Source organism: Procambarus clarkii, chromosome 13 (assembly GCF_040958095.1).
Source record: "Procambarus clarkii isolate CNS0578487 chromosome 13, FALCON_Pclarkii_2.0, whole genome shotgun sequence".
Classification (NCBI taxonomy): Eukaryota; Metazoa; Arthropoda; class Malacostraca; order Decapoda; family Cambaridae; genus Procambarus; species Procambarus clarkii.
Window position 1 is genome coordinate 11,461,795 of NC_091162.1, and position 19,714 is coordinate 11,481,508.

Consider the following 19,714-nt stretch of genomic DNA (forward strand, 5'->3'; position numbering starts at 1 on the left):
CAACATTCTCCCAGCGACTATTAAAAATATTGCCGGAACATCTGTGGACATCTTCAAGAGAAAACTAGATATTTTTCTCCAATGAGTGTTGGACCAACCAGGCTGTGGTGGGTATATGGGCCTGCAGGCCACTCCAAGCAGCAGCCTGGTGGACCAAGCTCTCACAAGTCAAGCCTGGCCTCAGGCCGTGCTTGGGGAGTAGAAGAACTCCCAGAACCTCATCATGCTGGTATCAAGCAGGTAAACACAAGATCCCTGCAACTGCTTTAATAACTGTAGTGTTAACTGGTCTGGATCTACTGCTTTTGCGCTATCCCATTCCTCCAGGTGTCTTTATACCTCTTCCACATTAACATTAGTTCTCTCTAGTGTTATTTCTGGCCATGCTCTGAAGTCCATATCGTGGCTAGTTCTCTGAAAACCTCATTTTTACATACATACACTTTAAAAACGGTTCATTTAGGATGTAAGTGTACTCGCTTAATTGATCTTGCAGGGTCAAGCATCTGCTCTTAGGCCTGCCTTTCGACCATCATTAGTTCAATGTAGAGACTTTTTTCACTTGTTTTTCTTTTCATAATTACATTTAAAGCTGTGTTTTGAATTAGTTTCAATACTTTCCTCATCTAGTTTATTTCACTTATGACTCTCAGACTGAAAAAGTTCTTTCTGAAATACCTGTGGCTCATCTGTTTCCAGCATCCTATTATGTCCTCTTGTTCTACTGTTCCTTAATTTGAACATTGCTTCTATATCTACAGTACTTTGTCAATCTTCCCATAGTATCTTGTCCATCATTATCATGTCTGCCCTATTCCTTCTTTCATTCAGAGTAGTCTAGTTCCTTCAAGCTTTCCTTCATAGCTCAGTCCTCTGTGTGTGTGTGTGTGTGTGTGTGTGTGTGTGTAATTACTTATGTGTAATTACTTAAGTGTAGTTACAGGATGAGAGCTACGCTTTTATGTGTGTGTGCTTATATGTGTAGGTGAGCATGTACACACACAAAGAAAGATGAAAGCCACAATATCATGGGTAATAATGTTTAATTTGCTTTGTTCATTGGGGATTCAAAGTCAAGCCTGATAAATATATTATATAGTAACACATTAATAAAATAAAAATTAAAATAAACACAGCACATTCATAATAACTTGGATAAGTTTAGATTTAGGAAATACATGGGAAAATACTCGTTCAGTAACAGGGTTGCTGATTTGTGGAACCAATTACCGTGTAACATACTAGAAGTAGGTTCCCTTGAATGTTTCAAGGTTAGACATATATATGAATGAGATTTGTTGGATATAAATAGCTGCTGCCTCAAATGGGCTAATAGGCCTTCTGCAGTTACCTTTATTCTTATGTTCTTATTATTAGGATTATTCTGTTCTTGTATTTTTACCAGATGCTCATCCACATTCTCTTCTTCAGCTTGATAGCTCGAATGTTAATCCGGGACCCTGGGAAACGCTCCACCTTAGAAGACATAGCGAGTGACCCTTGGCTACAAGAAGGCTGGACCGTGGACCCAGCAGAGGTGTTGCCCCTAGTGTCCCGGCAACACCTTACGGAGGAAGACCATGCTCACATCATACACAAGATGGTTTCTGGGAACATAGCTTCAATGGAAGAGATTCTTGAGTAAGTTTTTGCCTTATGCAATTTATTTGGAATTGTTGCTGAAAGGAAAGCTTGTTTTCAAGTGTTTCATATGGGAATACTGTACTGTATGCTCTGTATTATTTATTTATTCATTAATCTTTTCTTGTACATCAAAGTCTTCAAGATAGATTGGAAAACACCAAACTGTAAGATGAATGTTGTTTACTTGTTGTTGTTGTTATGATACTAAATTTGTTATACTATTGTAAAGTACAATACAATATATACAAAAAAACTTTATGTATAGAAAATAAATTTGTTTATATTCAAAGTTAGCTTTATGCTCTTAGGATGTACATATTTTGAATTGGTACAAATGTTATCAAACTGCATATAAAATCATATTTTTTCAGTGGGCTAGACAGGAATGAGTACAACCACATTACTGCAACATATTTTCTGTTGGCGGAGCGCAAACTTCGAGCACACCGTCTCCAACAAGCTGATCTGGCTAAGAATGCTGTCACCAGCCCTGTGATGTCTGTCAGGTACACAGAGTTAATCTTATTCAATATAATGCTTTTCTGAGAGGAGCCCCAACGGCTCCCTGGAGCTTATCGGGCTAATGTATTTTATATTAGTCCGGGACATTAGCTATGGAGTTCGGACCTACCAGGGACCACGAGCCAGAACCTGGCCCCTTCAGAGAGGTTTCAGGGAGCAATGGCCCTGGAAAACCCCTTTGAGGTTGGGGGTTTTCCTTATCTGCCATCGACCCGGGGTTAGTCACCCAGAAAGGTGGCATAACAAAACAAACCCCACATGGTAAGAAACTAACAACAAAAACAGAACAGAGAGGTAGACCTCCCTTCAATCCCAAGGAAACAAGCAAATGTAACACACTACTGCCGTGCCGCTCGTCCATGCAGCCCTTCCCTCCTCGAGAAGGGGAGGGGGAGGGGGGCGGACCTCAACGCGCCGGCTGCATAGCACTCCAGTTTGTAAGCTAATGTCATCCGGGACAGACACTTCTCTGGCCTCAGTTTCGAAGGCGGTGTTTGCCTCCATGGCACTCACTGCTGTTATTGTGTTGTGTGATGGCAAGGTGTTCCTCATCTGTACTTGGGCTGCATCACCAGGCAGCCTAGAGGTTGATGGTTGGGCCTGTTTCTTCGGATGCACAGTACGATGCATTATTTTGCGGCTGTGTGCGGCTTATTTTGCATGCCCTGAGGAGGTTTGTCTTTCACCGAGCTCCTTGCTCTGGCTTTACTCCAACTGCTTCCCAGTGGTTCATTGCCTGAACTGAGGAAGGCTGTGCCGGGGTTTGTTTCAGTCCATTATCCTGTGGAGCTCAATGCTTCAAATTGCTCAGCTTCTGGATTCTTGGGGCTTGGTTCTCTGCATGGTTCATGTGCAGTGTGTGTGTCCATCTTTCTCATTGTGTTATCTCACTTTCACCTCATTTCCACAGAGTGAACTGCTGACGCCTCTGCTTTCCATTGGCTTTGAGAGACATTTGGTTGCCCCCAAGGTGGACCTCTTTGCATTGGCATGAAACTGCCACCTTTCCTCCTACATGGCTCCATTTCCTGGTCGTGGGGCTTTCACTGTGGATGCCTTTTGACTAGACTGGTGGAGGTGCATTTGTCTTTTTCCTCCGATTCAGTTGTTAGGCTGGGTTCTGTCTAGTCTGGAGTCATTCTCAGGGACTGTGACCCTTCTCGCTTCTTATTGGTTTTGGTTTCCAGTGCTGCTGACCTGGTGTCAGAACCCGGGTGTTTTTCCATGGCACCGCTTCTTTCAGCAGATTGGCCCGACGGTGTATTTCGCTGGTTCAAACATCTCCTCTGGTCTTTGCTTCTGGAGGTTTTAATGCAAGTCTATCATCATTTGTATGGCAAGCAGGTGGCTGATTTGTTAGTGTAACAACTGTATCTTTTCTTATGGTAGCAGTACGATGTTGCCTTGCATTTGTTTCGCCACCACCTGTCCCTTTGTCGTCTTTCTGCTGTCTCAGTCAAGTCTGTCCTCTCTTTTTTGTCATGGTTGTTTTTCTGCCCAATAAGGTCACCTTTTGTTGTTCAGTGTTTGTGGTGCTGCTGTTTTTTTTTCCTGTTGATACATCCATGCAACTATTTCACAAGTGGTTTCATACCTTCTTTTCACCTCCAGTCAGCTATGAGTCCTCCTGAGCCATTCTGGTCTCTTGACCGTTTTTTTATTTTCTCTACTTGCCTCTGTTTATGGTTTCCCTTCAGTTAATGATATCTTTCTCATGGCTATCTATTTGTTATCTCTTGCCTCTGGCTGTAGGGTTGGTAGCTTCAGGCTCTTCTCTCGAGGGATTCTGTTCTCTTAGCCCTGGTAGGTGATTTGTTCATTTGGAGCCTTCTCCTGTTTTTTTGGCAAAGAATGAGTTGGTGGGCTTTGGGAGGGGTCCCTTGGTGGTTGATACTTGGTTGGTTCTGCCAGGGGAGCATCATTTGTTCTGTGGCAGTTCTTCACCGCTATCAGCAGGCCACTAGTTCTGCCTCGGTGGATGCCTTGTTGGTTAACCCTGTTTCCTTAGTCTCCTATTCCAAGGCAGATTATCTGCTTTGTCATAAACTTCTCAGGTTTGTCATCAAGTCTAGCCTGCCTGCGGTCTACCCTTAGGCCCATGGTGTTCAAATGTACACGACTTTGGCTACAGGCTTCTCCCAACATGTCCTAGGCTGATATTTGGGCTCAGGGCTTTTGGCATTCTAACAGGGTTCTGGCATCCCGGTATTTAGTCAATGTGCCTGGTCCCAGTCAGTTCTGTATTGGTTTAGGCTGTCTTCCCCAGCTTGGATTCTCTTCTTCAACCTGGTGCCTTCTGTCTCTCCTCCTTGTATGTCCCATTTTTGTTTTCCGTGGTTTGCTTCCGAGAGCCCTGGTGGCTCCCTGATTTTCCCCTTTCTTCAGGTTCTTTGGTTTATCATTGGATTGTTCATCAGCTCCAGAACCAAGATGGTGAGCCAACTGAGGACTGAGGCACGGCCTGTCTAGTGGTGGTAGGCAGTACTAATGAGTTTCAGGTTAGTTTGAATGAATCACCTGTTCCATGTAATCATTTGCAGATTTGTTTGATGGTGTCTGGGCTTCACTTTCTGTGAACTCTCCAGTTGTCTTTCAAAGCTTTGCTGACTTTCTGGAGGCTTCTTCTGGTGTGGTGGCAAATTGTCACTCATTCCCTGTGCCTTTGTGAGAAGGCCAAGTTCTTGTTCTGATCCCCAGTAGGACAAACAGAGCAACTGATGTGCCCCTTTAGTATGGACCAAGCTTAGCAAGATAGCTTCAGAGAGCCACTGGGGCTTCCTCAGAAAGAGACATTTCATTACATTTAATGCTGGGATTTTGTGTGTGTCACCCTGATTCAAATTTGAATTGATTTTAATTCTATACTATCTCTTAATTTGTTCATAAACATCATTTTAGTTACATATATGAGTGGTGTAGCAGCTATTTAAGGGGCCCGGTCCCCAATTTTCCAACCTTCGTCAAACATTCAAATTTTTGGTGCACAATCTACAAGTAAATGCTCCAACTTTTCCTAATGGATCAATATCATAACATGAACAGAAAACAAAACAAAAAATATTTGTAAAAATTGAAAATTTCATAATTCCAAATTACCTTCCCAAAGTTAAAATTTCACCAATTTTTATTTTATTCATTATGGGCTCAGAATGGCATATAACATTCATTTTCATTGTGTTCAAATATTGCTTGAGAGTATAGTTTACTGTAAAAAAAAAAGAAGTCTATGTGGCCTTCAAAATATGTCCAAAATTTAGATGCAAAAATTTATAACTCCCAGAGTTATTGGATTATGAATAAGCAAATGCAATGACACCTTAGAACTAAGAACTTTGCATATAATAAGTAAAAATGGTGAGAATCGGTCAGAAACTGAATGTTTCAACATGTCTCAAAGTTGATATTCCTGTTTTAGAGATATTTGAAGTTGAAGTTATCGACAAGAATATGGTAGTTCTAATTTATGAATTTTCTTGTATATTTTAATAGACATTGCTTAGCATTCGTACTCGAATATGTGAAACTTGTAGGTCAATATGTGTTGAAATGAAGTAAATAACCTCCCCCCCCCCTTTCCCCCCAGGAGCCTGACAGTGAGTAGACAGCGCTTCTGATTCATAGTACTGAAGGCCCGGGTTTGATCCCCAGTGGAGGTGGAAACAAAGGGCAGAATGAATTTCTTTCACCCTGATGTCCCCTGTTCACCTAGCAGTAAATACGTACCTAGTTATTAGACAGCTGCTACGGGCTGCTTCCTGGGGGTGTGTAACAAAAAAGGAGGCCTGGTCGAGGACCAGGCCGCGGGGACGCTAAGCCCCGAAATCATCTCAAGATAATCTCAAGATAACCCCCGCTAAAAAAAAACTATTATTGGGATAGGGCTAATGCTTTAGGGATAACAAACATATTTCAGTAACTTTATTGCCCATATATGCTTGATAAGTCCCTCATCTGGTCCCCATTCAGCAAAACAACCTAAAGAGACAAACAGAATAGCGTTTGAAATCTGTAAATAACTCAGATTAAAAACTTAGAAAGTCACAAGTTCTGCCACCTGTGGCTGATTCATATGTTGACCAATTTCGTTCCAACTTCACATCCTTAGTGACAGGTATGCGTTCTCCAAGATGTAGAAGCCACAACAAAATCAGTTGAGAATCAAAGGAGAAAAAACACAAAAAAATACCCCCAAAAAATACAACTAGTTGACAGCTTCTCGTACAAAGGGACATAAGAAATATTGCCATTGGGCAATGTATATATATGATATTTAATAAAATATAGCAAAATAACATACTTATACATTATTATGTGTGAAATTTGGCCCTCCAGGTGGCATGCGGCACTGCTAGAATGCACCAGCTGCATATCCACTTCGTGGACCCTCCTTACTACTACTCTTCTTCTTAGTGCATTGGACAGGTGCTTGCATCTTTTTATCCTGGCATTCTCTGAATTCCAGTACATAGGTGTTGTTAGTGTTATTATCAGTACCAGTTGCAGCCCGTTGCGCACACATTTATTTGTTAAAAATTAGTATAAAATCCATTTCTTAAAATGGTGAGATGAAATTTTCACCACGCTGATGCCAAATAACGTGAGATTTGTTCAACATTTTTCAATATATTTCATATTTGAACGAATATTTTAAAGCACCCGGACCATCCTGTAAAGGAAAATATAAAACAATAAAACTCAATACAGTATGATTATTTGGCTAGTATTTAAGTGGTGCGATGAATTACCCAAACTAAAAATTAATCATTTTCTCAACAAATTTTAAAATATGAATCAGTAGTTCTCATGTCCCTTTGTATCATCTTAAATTTATTTTTAAATTATTTTATTATTATTATTACTTCTATGTTCAGAAAATGTGGAGGCAGCTTAGATGAAAGCTCAATACAGAGCACAGCAGAGACCTCGAGGTTTATCCAAGCCTCCCAACTGTTTAAAGATGACATGGCTAATGGCATCCTACACAACAAATTGTCAGAGGTAAGATTTTATGTACAATGTATATTATCTTTCTTTCACTTTCTAGGAATCTGTCTTCTGTCACATTTTTTATAAGTGATTTACTGGCACAATATTTCAGAAAATCAGTTTCAAGGTGTGAGAGTATAGTAAAAACACAGCTAGGAATGTTTAACAAATTTGACGCCCTAATTATTCAGTGCAGTAATATAAATAATAATTTAAATGGACAAGAAAGGAGTACTGTGTAGTTTGGTGTTATGCAGATTTTTAAGAAGACACACTGGAGAAATACTAAAAGGTAGAATACTCTGAGGAACAAGGCCAAACAATTTGAAAGTACTACAGTATTATTGATTTATTATCAGTACCCATTCAGTATTTTGCATGAAAGAGCATTTAGTTGTCCCTCTGGTTGTATCTTGCCACGTCTAAATGTTTATGAAAAAAGAATCGAGAAAAACATACTAATGTATAGAAAGTTGAAAAAATAAAAGTGTGAATGCCAAAAGCAATACATTATAAATAAAAGTGTATTTATGGAAGCCTCTAGAAAACTATAAATTCATTTGGTAATTTGGCATATTGTATTTTGAAGAATATGCCAGCTTCTTATTTATCAGTTAGAAAACTTCAGTATGATAATTACTTTTCTGTATTAACCACTGTGATGTGCTGAGTTTATTGTGACATTCCCCCTGTGCGCATAAAATCAAGTGTCCGCAAATTTTTTTTTTATCCTTGTAAAATGATAAATTCCCTTTCCTGAACACATACATATAAAAACAACTAAAAGATTCCACCTACTTTGGCTGTGGGGACATGTAGAAGGTGGGCATTGCGGGCTGGTCACCCCTGCATGAAGCTTCCAGAGGCGGTCGCGCGTGCTATCCAAGCACCGCGAGTTGCCACAAATATATTTTCAATTATTTGTTCTATGTATTTTCAATGCGGTTTTATTAGTTTATTTTTATCGTATATGATGCATATCTGTGTTCTTTACAATATGTGTATACATATTTGTTCATATTAGAAGAATGTTCCTAATGTTCCATGGAACTGTGATACATGTGTCAGTAATGTGTCCACAATAAATGTTTATTGTTACAAGATTACTTGTTAAAAATTCACTAAAATTACAATATGTACAGTTTCACACACTATTTATACCGTAACACACTGTATTACACACTCAGTACTTCGGAAGTGAGTGATAATCAACGAAGATGTCCATGGTACTCAGCGCAACTTCGCTCTTGTTGTACCAGGTACAGATAGATCTTCGCTCCCTGTTCTCCGTTCTGTGTGCTTGCAAATAACGCACTCGCATACACCCTTGACTTTAGTACCTGTAGATGGTATGTAGCCAAGCTTGTGAAACGTAAGGTAGTCTTGAAAAGATTAAAGGAAAAGATCAATTTGTAAGGTAGTCACGAAAAGATTGCTCTGTAAGGTCCCTCACTGGAAAAGATTCAGTCAGTCAGGGAGTGTCAACCAATCTGGAAGAGATTCAAGTCAATCAGGAAGAGTGTCAGCCATTCTGGAAGAGATTCAGCTTGTCTTGAAAATATATATGGAACACACCACCATGGAAGCCACTAGCACTGTTCATCTATGCTACCTATATCAGATGCATCATCACTGAACCCAGAAAATGATTAATTTATGTATCATCTATAAAAATTGGAGATGGCAAGTGTGGCGTTCAGAGCTACAACTGGATACGATCGTTATGTTGTCCTCATCGGTGCTGTATCACTTGCATCCGACCTTTGTGTTAGGTCCTTATTGCACCTAGCTTGATCAATATCATGACCCTTATGTTCTTCAAGCATTAAGGTTTGACATTCACCGACAGAGAGCAATCTTTCAACACCACGTCGGATAGGTGTTTGGGGCAAGAGACGTATTGAGGGGTCTCTTGTCAGATTTCACGAGATACATATTGAAACAGTTAAGCACTGCAACATCAATGAGGTGGAAAAAGAATTTCTTCGTCCACCACAGATTTCGCACACACTCGATGGCACCAACCATCATGTCACATTTATTAACTAGCCGCATATTGACATTGTAGTCAATGACACAATCAGGTTCAGGTTTCCTCATTAGTCGTGTCTTTCTAATGTGTCATGTAAGAGGCAGGTAAAATGCCAGAGTCAGTGAGGCCGGGAGCATATCAGTTCGTCTCTGCAACGAGATGGTCCATGAATTTCATATTTGAATATGCCATAAAATAATCTATTTCAGCCATATCATCACTAGTATAGGGGAATAAGGGTGTCACACCAACATCAATATCATCAAATGTTGGAATGTGTGGGACAAAATTCTCACATTCCTCCCACACAAATACACTAGTGGTTTTGGTTTTGGCGCCAACACCACAGTCAACACCAGCATGAGCTCCACCAGCATGGGCACCAACACCATGGCTCCGTATTCTTGTGCTAGAGCTGCATAAGAGTATGCCAGGAGATGAGTGTGTTATGCGTAGTATAGGCCTACCGCAAACAGCTGATGTCGAGGGCGCACAGTTGTCTTTGTCCTCAGGCTGCGTGAAACACTGGCGCTTGCCTTGGTGTGTTGCTGGGGCAGCAAAACCCCACCTAGTAACACCATAGTTGCATGTATTCAGTTTGTCAACACTGCATGTATCAAAGCCTATGTCATTAAAGCCAGAAAATGACTCATGACATGTAGTATCACCAAATAAACTCACATCAGGTGATACACATGGTGATGGTAACTCTAGTGGTTACCATGGGCAGCGTGGAAGGCCGGGTGAGGCGGGTGTACTGTATACACTTGCAACATCTTCCCCTTGGTGTCCCCATCACTCGAGTCCGACTCCTGTGTGAGGTCTTTTTCAGGACTGTAGTCTAAATCGTCATAAATTGGTCCATCTTCATACAGTATGTCTCGTATTTCCTCCTCTGAGAGTCGTTTTGCAGGACCAAGGCAGACCGTGGACCGAGAGCTCGTAGATGATGTGTCAGACATGGTTGCTTCTTTGAAACTGAGGCTTCCCCAAGCCCTGGGGCATGCTGGGATTTTTTTTTCAAAATGGCAGACGATCACTGGAGGCTTCAGGCATCCATTTCTTACCTATGTCACCATGCGCCACTTTTGAATCGTATGCCATACCTACGAGTACCTTGAGGCGCATTGCGCACCACTGACCTAGTGCCTCAAGGCACATTGCGCTGTGCAGTGGTTAATGCAATGTTATTTTAAATCACATAAAAATGGAATAAATATGAAACTAAATGAAGAGCATTACATCAAGTTTTTTATTCATAGACGACTTTTAAGTTAGTGTTTTATTATTAAGCTTTCCTAATATATGGTGATATACTTTGATTTCTCATATTATGTATAATGATTTAAATATTTTGAGATAGTTCTAATGTTAGAATTATGCAAAGTATATCTTTGATGTAGTGTGGCTCCAAATAATTCACCTCATATATTATACAGATTATGTGCTCATGTTGAATTCTTACAGTATACAGCTTTGGTTAGAAAAGTAGCATGAAGCAAAATCAGTCAAGTTTATGCATGTCTGATTATTCTTACCTAAAGTTTTGATGAAGACCTTTGGCTCGATATCTTCCAGCAAAATGGAAGGCTTATGAATGATGAGCAGGGCTTTGGAAAATTACACGTTCCTCGTCGAAGCACCAATGGATACTCCCCTTTGTTACCACGAATTCGAAGAGAAATTTCGGACTTGTTAGAATAAGATGAGAAGGGGGGAAGCATTTTGGTCAAGTGGGTTGTGGCTTGTTGAGTGATTAGTTGATAACTGCACTAGTTATATTAAATATTGCCCATCTTTTGGAATGAGGAAGGGAAAACATACTGTGCATTTTTAATGGTTAATGGTAACAGTAATGGTAACATTATTAGCAATTTGAGAAATAAATATAAGATGTAAGAAACTAAGAACTAGCTTTGTATAAATTGTGAATGTAAACAAGAGTTCAAATGAATGCACCATAATTAAAAAATCAAAGCCTTATTCATATGCTTTAGAGCATAATAACAGTAATTGCACTTTACATGTTAAAAGAATACTCTGCACACACTTGTCAACCAGATAAAAGCAGCCCATACAAACACTGATTACACAAAGTACAAGCCATCCACAATCTGGATGATACGTGTAACAAATTTAAAGTTGCAGGAAATGTTGAGAAAATCTTCCACTTAAAAATATATGGAGGAAATTGCTCATTATTTGTAATATTAAATAATAGCATATGATAATAATAATTGCACTATAATAAAATAATTGTGATTACAGTACAAGTCAGAGTAATAAGAACACAATAATACAGTAACAGAAAAGATGTGGCAAGTATAATGATACTGATAATAACTATATAATATACAGGTAATAAGTATTCCCAATTACATAATAATGATGATAACATTTTAATTTTAAAGTACTCATCCATTTTCCTTTACTTTGCCTTTTTAGGTTTTGTGTCTGTAGTGTCTCTTTATTTATAATATGCTAAAAAAAAAAGAATTTAAATGTAATACTTGAATGATCACTGCAACTGCATAGAAAGTATTTAAACGTAGATAATAATATACTGTGAGTAGTGTAGGAGATAATATTTTAAGAGTAAAATTTACAAAAAGTAAGAAGTTGCCTTGAAAGGCTTCAGCTAAAGCAGAAAGTATCAGCAATATATCATGGCAATTGCAAGTGTTCTTGAAACTAGACACAATACACAGTAGTGTAAATAATTACATATTATTAATATATTTTGTGTTTCATTCAAACTTCAAATGTTTATGGATTAAGAGGCTTTGTTAATAATACTCATTAACTAGATAGAGTACTGAAGGCCTATTACGTATACTATTATTTTGTTAATCCTAATTAAACTGAGACACTTGACCGAAGTTTCTTGAGTCAAAGTTTTGACACGTTGCAAGTAGCTTTAGTAAACTGGGGCAATAGGTGTGTTTCCCCTTTCTGTTCATGGATTTGAATCTTTTATTAGTAACATTGTTGTTGTGAGAGTGCAATGCAGTTAGCATATTTATTATGTTAACCTTATTTGTTAACTTGTATAGTACTAACACTTGCTAAGAGTGACCTAACAAAAGTACAACATTTTTCAGTGTGTAAACATGTTTGTGGCACTGAATTTGTCTATATACTGGACATAGTTAATATGATGCTTTACCACTGAGTATTTACATCACAGTTAGGGTTGAAGAGCCACTAATTAACAGATGACCTACACATGATAATTAATAAGCAGGGTCCAAGAGCTGGAACTCATTCCCTGCAAAGACACATAGGGAGGTGCAGAGGTAAGTGTAATTGTACATACCCACCCACTTGCATGTGTGTGCGTGCAAACACAAAACATACATTATTGTGTCAAGTGAAATTATTTTGTACATTACATGCAGATGTTAATCAATAATAGGTAGACAAAGCAGTTGGAATAGAGTCCTACAATCAAATAAAAAATAAAGAAGAGATTACAGTACTGTATTGTATTATGTCAAGGCAATTGGAGGTATATGTGCATCATTGTAATTGTCTGTTTCCTAACTTAATCATTCATGATCATGCAATTTGATACAACATTACTATTCTAAACTGCAGCTTGTGTTTTATGTTTAATGGGACCTTTTCGTGTTTTTGCCCTCTCTGTCTGACCACCTCATGTTTGTCTTCACTTTTTAGTTTTTATATTGCTAGTATGGTTTAACAAAATATTATTTAAAGATTTATACTACAATATAAGTGTTAGTATATATATACAGAATGTGTATGTATGTATGAGTACCTATATATCTTAGGTACTCTTATTCCTGCTCTTATTCATTCTGTACTATATCTGTGATACAAAACACAATTATTTCCACTAGGCACTTGTGCACATAATGGGTGATACTACATAAATAACTGCATACACAGTACTGACAATAATATGTATGAAATAGTAATGCACTTAAATTGTAGTCAATAACCCATTCATTTCTATCACTACAAGTAGTTTGAAGTTTCATCTTATAGAGTACAGTAGTAAATTTCATATAGGAATGTCACTCTCTAGCTCTGTATACTGTAGTACAGTATATATGTTATTATTTTGAAATGATGAATAGTGTAAAGTAATGCATTAAAGTCATTCAAGCTTACTTAGTTTAATGCTTTTGTATTAAACGTAAGCTGCTAAATTTGTAGTTTAACTGAATATTTGTTGCAAATTACCAGCCAAAAATCTATTATGCCTGTGATTATAGTTTTTATCAAAGAAAATTGTGTAAAAAAATATTAAAATACTGCACTGGATATTCTTTATTGAGAATTTAAAACTGTAAATAAAATTTACATTTAATTCCACATATATTTAAAAGTTCACTAAAAATTTTCAGTTCATGTTTAGTTATTGTGCTATTGTAGATAATACAGTGCATAAAGTTTTTGCAGGTTCGAACTGGAGGTCGTATGAGAACTTTTAGTATCTTGGAAGAAGAGGAAGAGGAAGAAGAGCCAAGAGAAGAGATAGATGAGAAGAAGGAAGATGAAGACACATTGGATAAAGGACAGAGGTCTAGAAGTGGATCACGAAGTGGATCACGTAGTGGCTCCCGCAGTGGATCTCGAAGTGGGTCTAGAAGAGGATCAAGGGCATCGAGTAGCTCTTCCCTAAAGGATAAATGTGTAAGAGACATGAAGTTAGATTTATCTCTTCTTCATCGTCTTGAATGCGTTCGACGGGGCAGTGGTTCACATCAAGGCTCTCTACAAGGGTCAGCTGCCACATCACCTTCTGGTGATGATCCTCCTTTACCAGAGCCCCCTTTTCCTCCCTCTTCAAATATTGGGCTTGGACGGGGAAGGGCCAAGAGTGCTGGAACTTCTCCAGCCACAACCCCTCCAAACAGTTTAGTACCACCTACAAATATAAATAACAACAACAATAATAGTAGTAATAATAACAACAATCTTTCCACAGTTACCCAACAAGGGCCCACTCTACCACCCCCAAGAATTACCCCTCAATCTTCTGTATCCTCATCGCCAACATCTCAAGCATCTTCTCCAACCTCTCCAGGACCACAACAATTACCATCTTCACCAAAGAATCAGAGTTCTTTCTTTAACCATAAATTTAAAACTCTACCATCACCTAACCGGAGACTTCATTCTGTTAGGTCCTCACCACAGCTAATGCTAAATGAAATATTTGAAGAAGGCGAGTCAGATGGGGAAGGCAGTAGTGGGAACAGCCGTGTAGCCAGCACAACTTCTGGGAACAGCATTGGGGGTGCAGTTGCTTCTCCAGTTATTATGCGCAGACATCGCCTTGTTAGATCACGAACTGCATCATGTAGTTCTTCAGATGCCTCGGATGATGACCAGGATGCTCGAAAAAGGCGGCAGCAACGTGCACTCACACGGCACCTTACTCGAGACTCGCAAGAAGAACCATGTGATTCACAGGAACCATGCAGTGAAGCAATGGATGAACGACGGGATAATGATATGACATTAGAAGAACTTAATGATCAAATGCTTGTTCCACCTTCATTTGATTGCAATGGTAGCTTACAAGGGCAAGGCAATGCTCGTGGTAATAGACCTCTGTCTGCTGCTTGTGATGATGAACGTAAGAATGGACCTTTGAAGGAGGAGGCTGGTAGCACAGAAAATATGCTGGACATAGATACAACATTACGAGAAAGCCGTTCCTTAAATTGTATCGTTATGGCTAGTGGGGAACAGGAAGAACTTCCCTTGTGCAGTGTATCAGAAGCCTCGCTTCTTGACCAGTGTTCATCTAGCAATATAACTGTATCTACAGATAATGTTACTACAATATATATTGAAAATAAACCATCTGTTGAAACCGGAAATGATGGAAAGCTTGTTCAATCAAGAAATTTAGTGGGTGATCGTGTTGTGATCCGTGTAACTGATGATAATGGACAGTGCCAGGATTCCATTGTCGGAGATATAGATACACCAACTGACATAAAATGTTTTGCTCCAAAGGAGACAGGATCCCCTCTGGAAATTGGTGCTAATGATGTAGTAGTTGGGCTTGTGGACTCTCCCCGACCAGGTCGGCCAGTAGGGATTAGACCTGTATCAGATTCACAGGTAATCACTCGTCCACCACACTCCCCATCTTTGACCAAATCAGTGTCTCACATGGAATCTCTAAGTGCATGTGGGGAACGATCCTCCAATAAGTTCTCTTTGCGGACTAGTGCTACCAATGGATCGCTGATGCCTGGGCGGAACCACTATGTTATGGACATAAATCAGAATGCAGGACGAAAGAATCGTTCAGAAAAATCAAATGGTGCACTAGCAATACAAGGGACCTCAAAGTGCTGTAGTTTATCTTGAGGTACTGGATACAGTGTAGGAGAAATTACAGACCGTATTAAATAATAAACTTGTGCATTTGTGTTGTACGTTTCCCAAAATCCTTAAATATATCCAGGGGTACATATAAATAATGGAAATTGTTTGCAGGTGTAGACATTATTGAGTGTGATAAAATTGTGTTGTGTAAATAGAAGAGTCAACTATTTTGAGATGTAGATATGAATGAAATTTGTGTCCTCAGCCTGGCAGGTCCCAGGAATATGTGGATGATCACCTTGTTGACTGTCCCAACCACTGACAAGTGCCAGCTTTACTCCAGTGTATTTTCCATTCTATTGCTGTTGCAGTATATATTTTGGGCTGGTATGTCAGTAACTATCAACCAGAATAATATTTTAACATAAACTGCAGTGTCTGAAAATGAAATGTTGGTGTTGAATATAATGTTGATTCTTGGAAGTCTACAGGTTATTCCTCGTGAAAGTGTGTAAGAAGATGTAAATGTTATTGTTTTCATTGTATAGGTGCATACCTTACATACAACCAAATGATGGGATCTCACAATTAATAAGAAGCACAGCAAAGAATCTTATACAGTCAATATTTTTATAATATACTTCTTTGTACATAATTTTCAAGTTTGTTCAACTGGTGGCAATATTTTTGTGACTAAGAAATTTGAGCTCCATTGCCATATATTGTGGAGTTCTAAAATGTTAATTGCATAGATGAGTTGAACCCCTACTTGTGATTGGTCAAATTGTATTATCTTTCCTTCTCTCCTTTTCAAGTACTTATTATAATCTTGCCAACCCTAGTCAAGACCTAGTCTTTGTGTATACATGGAAGCTTAGCCGTCACAAAAGCTGGGGGTGTCTCTTGTCTGTTGGTCAGATTTATAAAGCCATTATCATTGAAGTTAAACCTTTTTATAATTTTTCATGGCAGTATTTCAACATAATCATTTTAATAATAGATTTGTACAAAGTACATATTGTAAAGTGACCTGTTGACATAGTGCTATAGTGTTGCATTCACTTTCAACCCTGGAAGGATCCGAATTTTAATTACAAATCGAGTGGTGCAACTCAACATTTTTATATTTAAGCAATACCTCTCTCAAATTCCCTCCATGAAATGTCATGTGAACTAAATATTAATAGAGCATCCTACCTTTTATTTTATCCAATCAGAATCTGCTACAGTTTTTCCAATATCAACTGCAACAATTTCATTTGACATATTTCCATTACATATGAGGAAAAGATAATATTGGTACCTATGGCTCATAATTACTAATTTCATCACAATGTAAAGAAAATTACCCTTTATTAGGTATAGTTTTATGTTCTTTGTTAGATAGTACAGTATGTGGCTTAAGATATTTATTTAATTTTTGTTTTGCTTTAATTGTTGTAATAATACATGTTATAGTCAAGCATTGCATACTCAAAATTCTGTACAGTCATAAGCGAGGTCTTATTTTAGTTTACCATGGGGCTTGGTAGTGAACCAGTTGACAAAGGATGCCTATGGAAGTGAAAGTGTGGGAAAAGTCACATGGGTTATTACCTGTGCGCTCTTTCAGGATTCTTCGCTGCACTCTCACTGTATCACTACTAGTACTCTACTACACTCTCTCCTCATTTCCCTCAGTAAATGCTGTTTTTTTTTTAATCTGTCATTTCTGTATTATTAACTTTTAATTCCCTCATCTATATTTTTATTGAGGCAATCTGCATTCTTTCTTCATTCTTGTTTCTCAAAGCAAACAAGTCATGGTTGCTTCACTTGTGTGATACAGTAGCCAAATTAGCATGTGCTGATCTTTTAACAAGTGTTTTGATTGGTCCTTCGAACATTTTTATAATTTGGAGTCACTTTGAAAATATCTAAAATTTTGAAGTTTGTCACTCCATCAAGGAAGGGAAGGGAAGTTAAGGGAAAGTACCAAATTCAGTAACACAGCAGTGATACAGAGATTCTCCATTCCATGCTACCAGCCTGTGTCTTTTCCAGATAATTGCATTTGTGACATGATTGGTGATAATTAGTTGTAGACGGTTCTCTTTCTTAGAATATTACGTTTTTTGTAATTAGAGAAGTTAAATTTCTTAGGACTCCAGATTGATGCCATACAGTATTTGATAATGATTACATGTGCACATCTTTCTGTAAGATTATTTTTGTCTGGTGTGACGAATTTTATGTAATGGTATTGGCAAGTTTTGGCCATAAATAACTTGAGTGCTACACTAAGGCTCTTATTTTACCATACATAATATTTATGAAGATGATGGAAGTCTGAGCATTATAAATACAGGATGCAGGAGTAGCTGCAGGAAGTCAAGTATAATAATAATTAGTTGATTGAAGTGTAATGTGGTATGTGTGTGTATTTTTTGTAAGCAATGATAAGCAAACACAGGAATATATAATTACACTGTATTGCCTTTTGGTAAATATGTTTTGTTGATTGCATTGTGCTTTAATGAATTACTGTAAAAAGACAACATATTATTAGTCTTAATTTGTTAAAATGTATGAAGTATTTTGATTTAATACTTATGACATATTACATTATGATTTTCAAAGTTGATATAGATATTAATTCTGAAAATTCTTGTGCCAGATAATGGGTTATTAATTTCTTGTACTTCACATGTTTGTATGTTAAATAGTTTTTTAAATATGTAACATCTGTATTTGTGTGTGTGAATGGTACTCCATATAATTATACAGTTGTGTGTTTTTGAATCTGTTTGATTATGTTTAGTACATGCAAGATTATTTATGATGTGAATGAATGTGAAAATCATGTAAAAAAATGCATGAAATCAGTTTCAATATCTTGACATGGGTTCAAGATTTGTTGATACTGATTTTGTGATCACCATTGAGAGCATGTGTCAGTTGTTCAGACTGTAATGTATGTATTCTTGCAGGATAAAAAAAATTAGTACCGGTAAACCTAGATATAGTGAGTCTACAGTTCATCAGTCTTCTCTTCTTTACTTAAAATGAACTTTGATTAAATTATTGTCTTGTTACTAATGATCTATTTTAATCCAATTAAACTTATTTTACTAAGGATTAAACCTACTTTGTTTAATCAGCTTGTACTTGCTTGGCTAGGAGCTGTTTTCCACCAAATTCTATATTGAAGCCCACCATTATATCTAGGTGATTACTTATGGCTGCCTCTTGTAGCTGATGTGTTGTGCCTTTTGTTAGCACCAGTGTCCAGTAGCAGCAGACTAGTAACCAAGGGATGTATCAGTGAACACATAACTAAGGAATATATATATCTGTCAACAAGCTTGAGATCAATTAGAGCATGATCCCATATATATTTACTAATAATGTTTTACTAAAGACAAAATATTTGCTACAACTTATTGGTCAGTATACAGTTCCTGACCATCCAATACATGATCTCATGAATATGTAGTAAGTTGGCTGTGCATACTGCAGTTGCGTGTTACCATTGTTGATAAAGATGGAAATTATAAATATTAAAACAAAATGGAAAGAATCAAGTTATTGCACATTGGGTAACACTAAATTATTTTTATTAATAAAATCCTTCATTGTGCATTATATTAATTTCTTAATATTTTATTCTCAAATTCTACTTGTATACTGTACTTGATATATTCAATACTGAACCTAATTTGCCTTAAGAAATATATTAAATGCCATATTTATTTCTTAAGTAGACCACTGATGTAATTGATGAAGGCTTCAAGAAGTTTTTTATAAGCATAAGATCATACACAGATTTTAAATATGGTAAGTAGATGACATTTATAATACATGTAAAAAAAACTCCAGCTTCTATAAAGATACAATAGCTTAGAATTGATAACCAATTCAATTCTATTTTGTATATTCCCATGATGTTTGGCTTGTATTTTTAAGAAGTCCGGTTTTAACAGAAGTTTCTATGGGGAGCCCTGTTGGCTCCTTGAAGCTATCCATACTGATACAGTGCTATATTAGTTTGGGTCATCAGTTGCAGATGATTAATACAAGCTGCCCACCATCCAGTTCCTGACTGATGTGCTTGGCAGTTGGATGTCGTCTCTGGCTACAATTTCCTGATCTGGATGTTTTGCTCCGTGAGGCTGTTCCTGCACTTGTGGTGTGCATTGGCCAGGTGTTCTAAGTGTACTGGAACTGTATGTGCCT

At 37.8% G+C, this 19,714-nt stretch overlaps 1 protein-coding gene across 6 annotated transcripts in view; it reads left to right on the plus strand.

The window, feature by feature from the left end:
* The window catches only part of Snrk (SNF related kinase), an 85,140-nt gene extending 66,567 nt beyond the window's left edge, over positions 1–18,573 (plus strand). For 3 of the 6 annotated variants that reach the window (XM_045740683.2, XM_045740684.2, XM_045740681.2), the window contains 4 exons: positions 1,432–1,641; positions 2,016–2,150; positions 7,038–7,164; positions 13,604–18,573. In XM_045740683.2, the coding sequence (XP_045596639.1) occupies positions 1,432–1,641; positions 2,016–2,150; positions 7,038–7,164; positions 13,604–15,541 (2,410 nt within the window). In that variant the 3' untranslated portion in view covers positions 15,542–18,573. The remainder of the gene's footprint in view (positions 1–1,431; positions 1,642–2,015; positions 2,151–7,037; positions 7,165–13,603) is intronic. The other 3 variants (XM_069323626.1, XM_069323627.1, XM_045740682.2) reach the window with 1 other exon arrangement.
* The last annotated feature ends 1,141 nt before the right edge of the window (positions 18,574–19,714 follow it).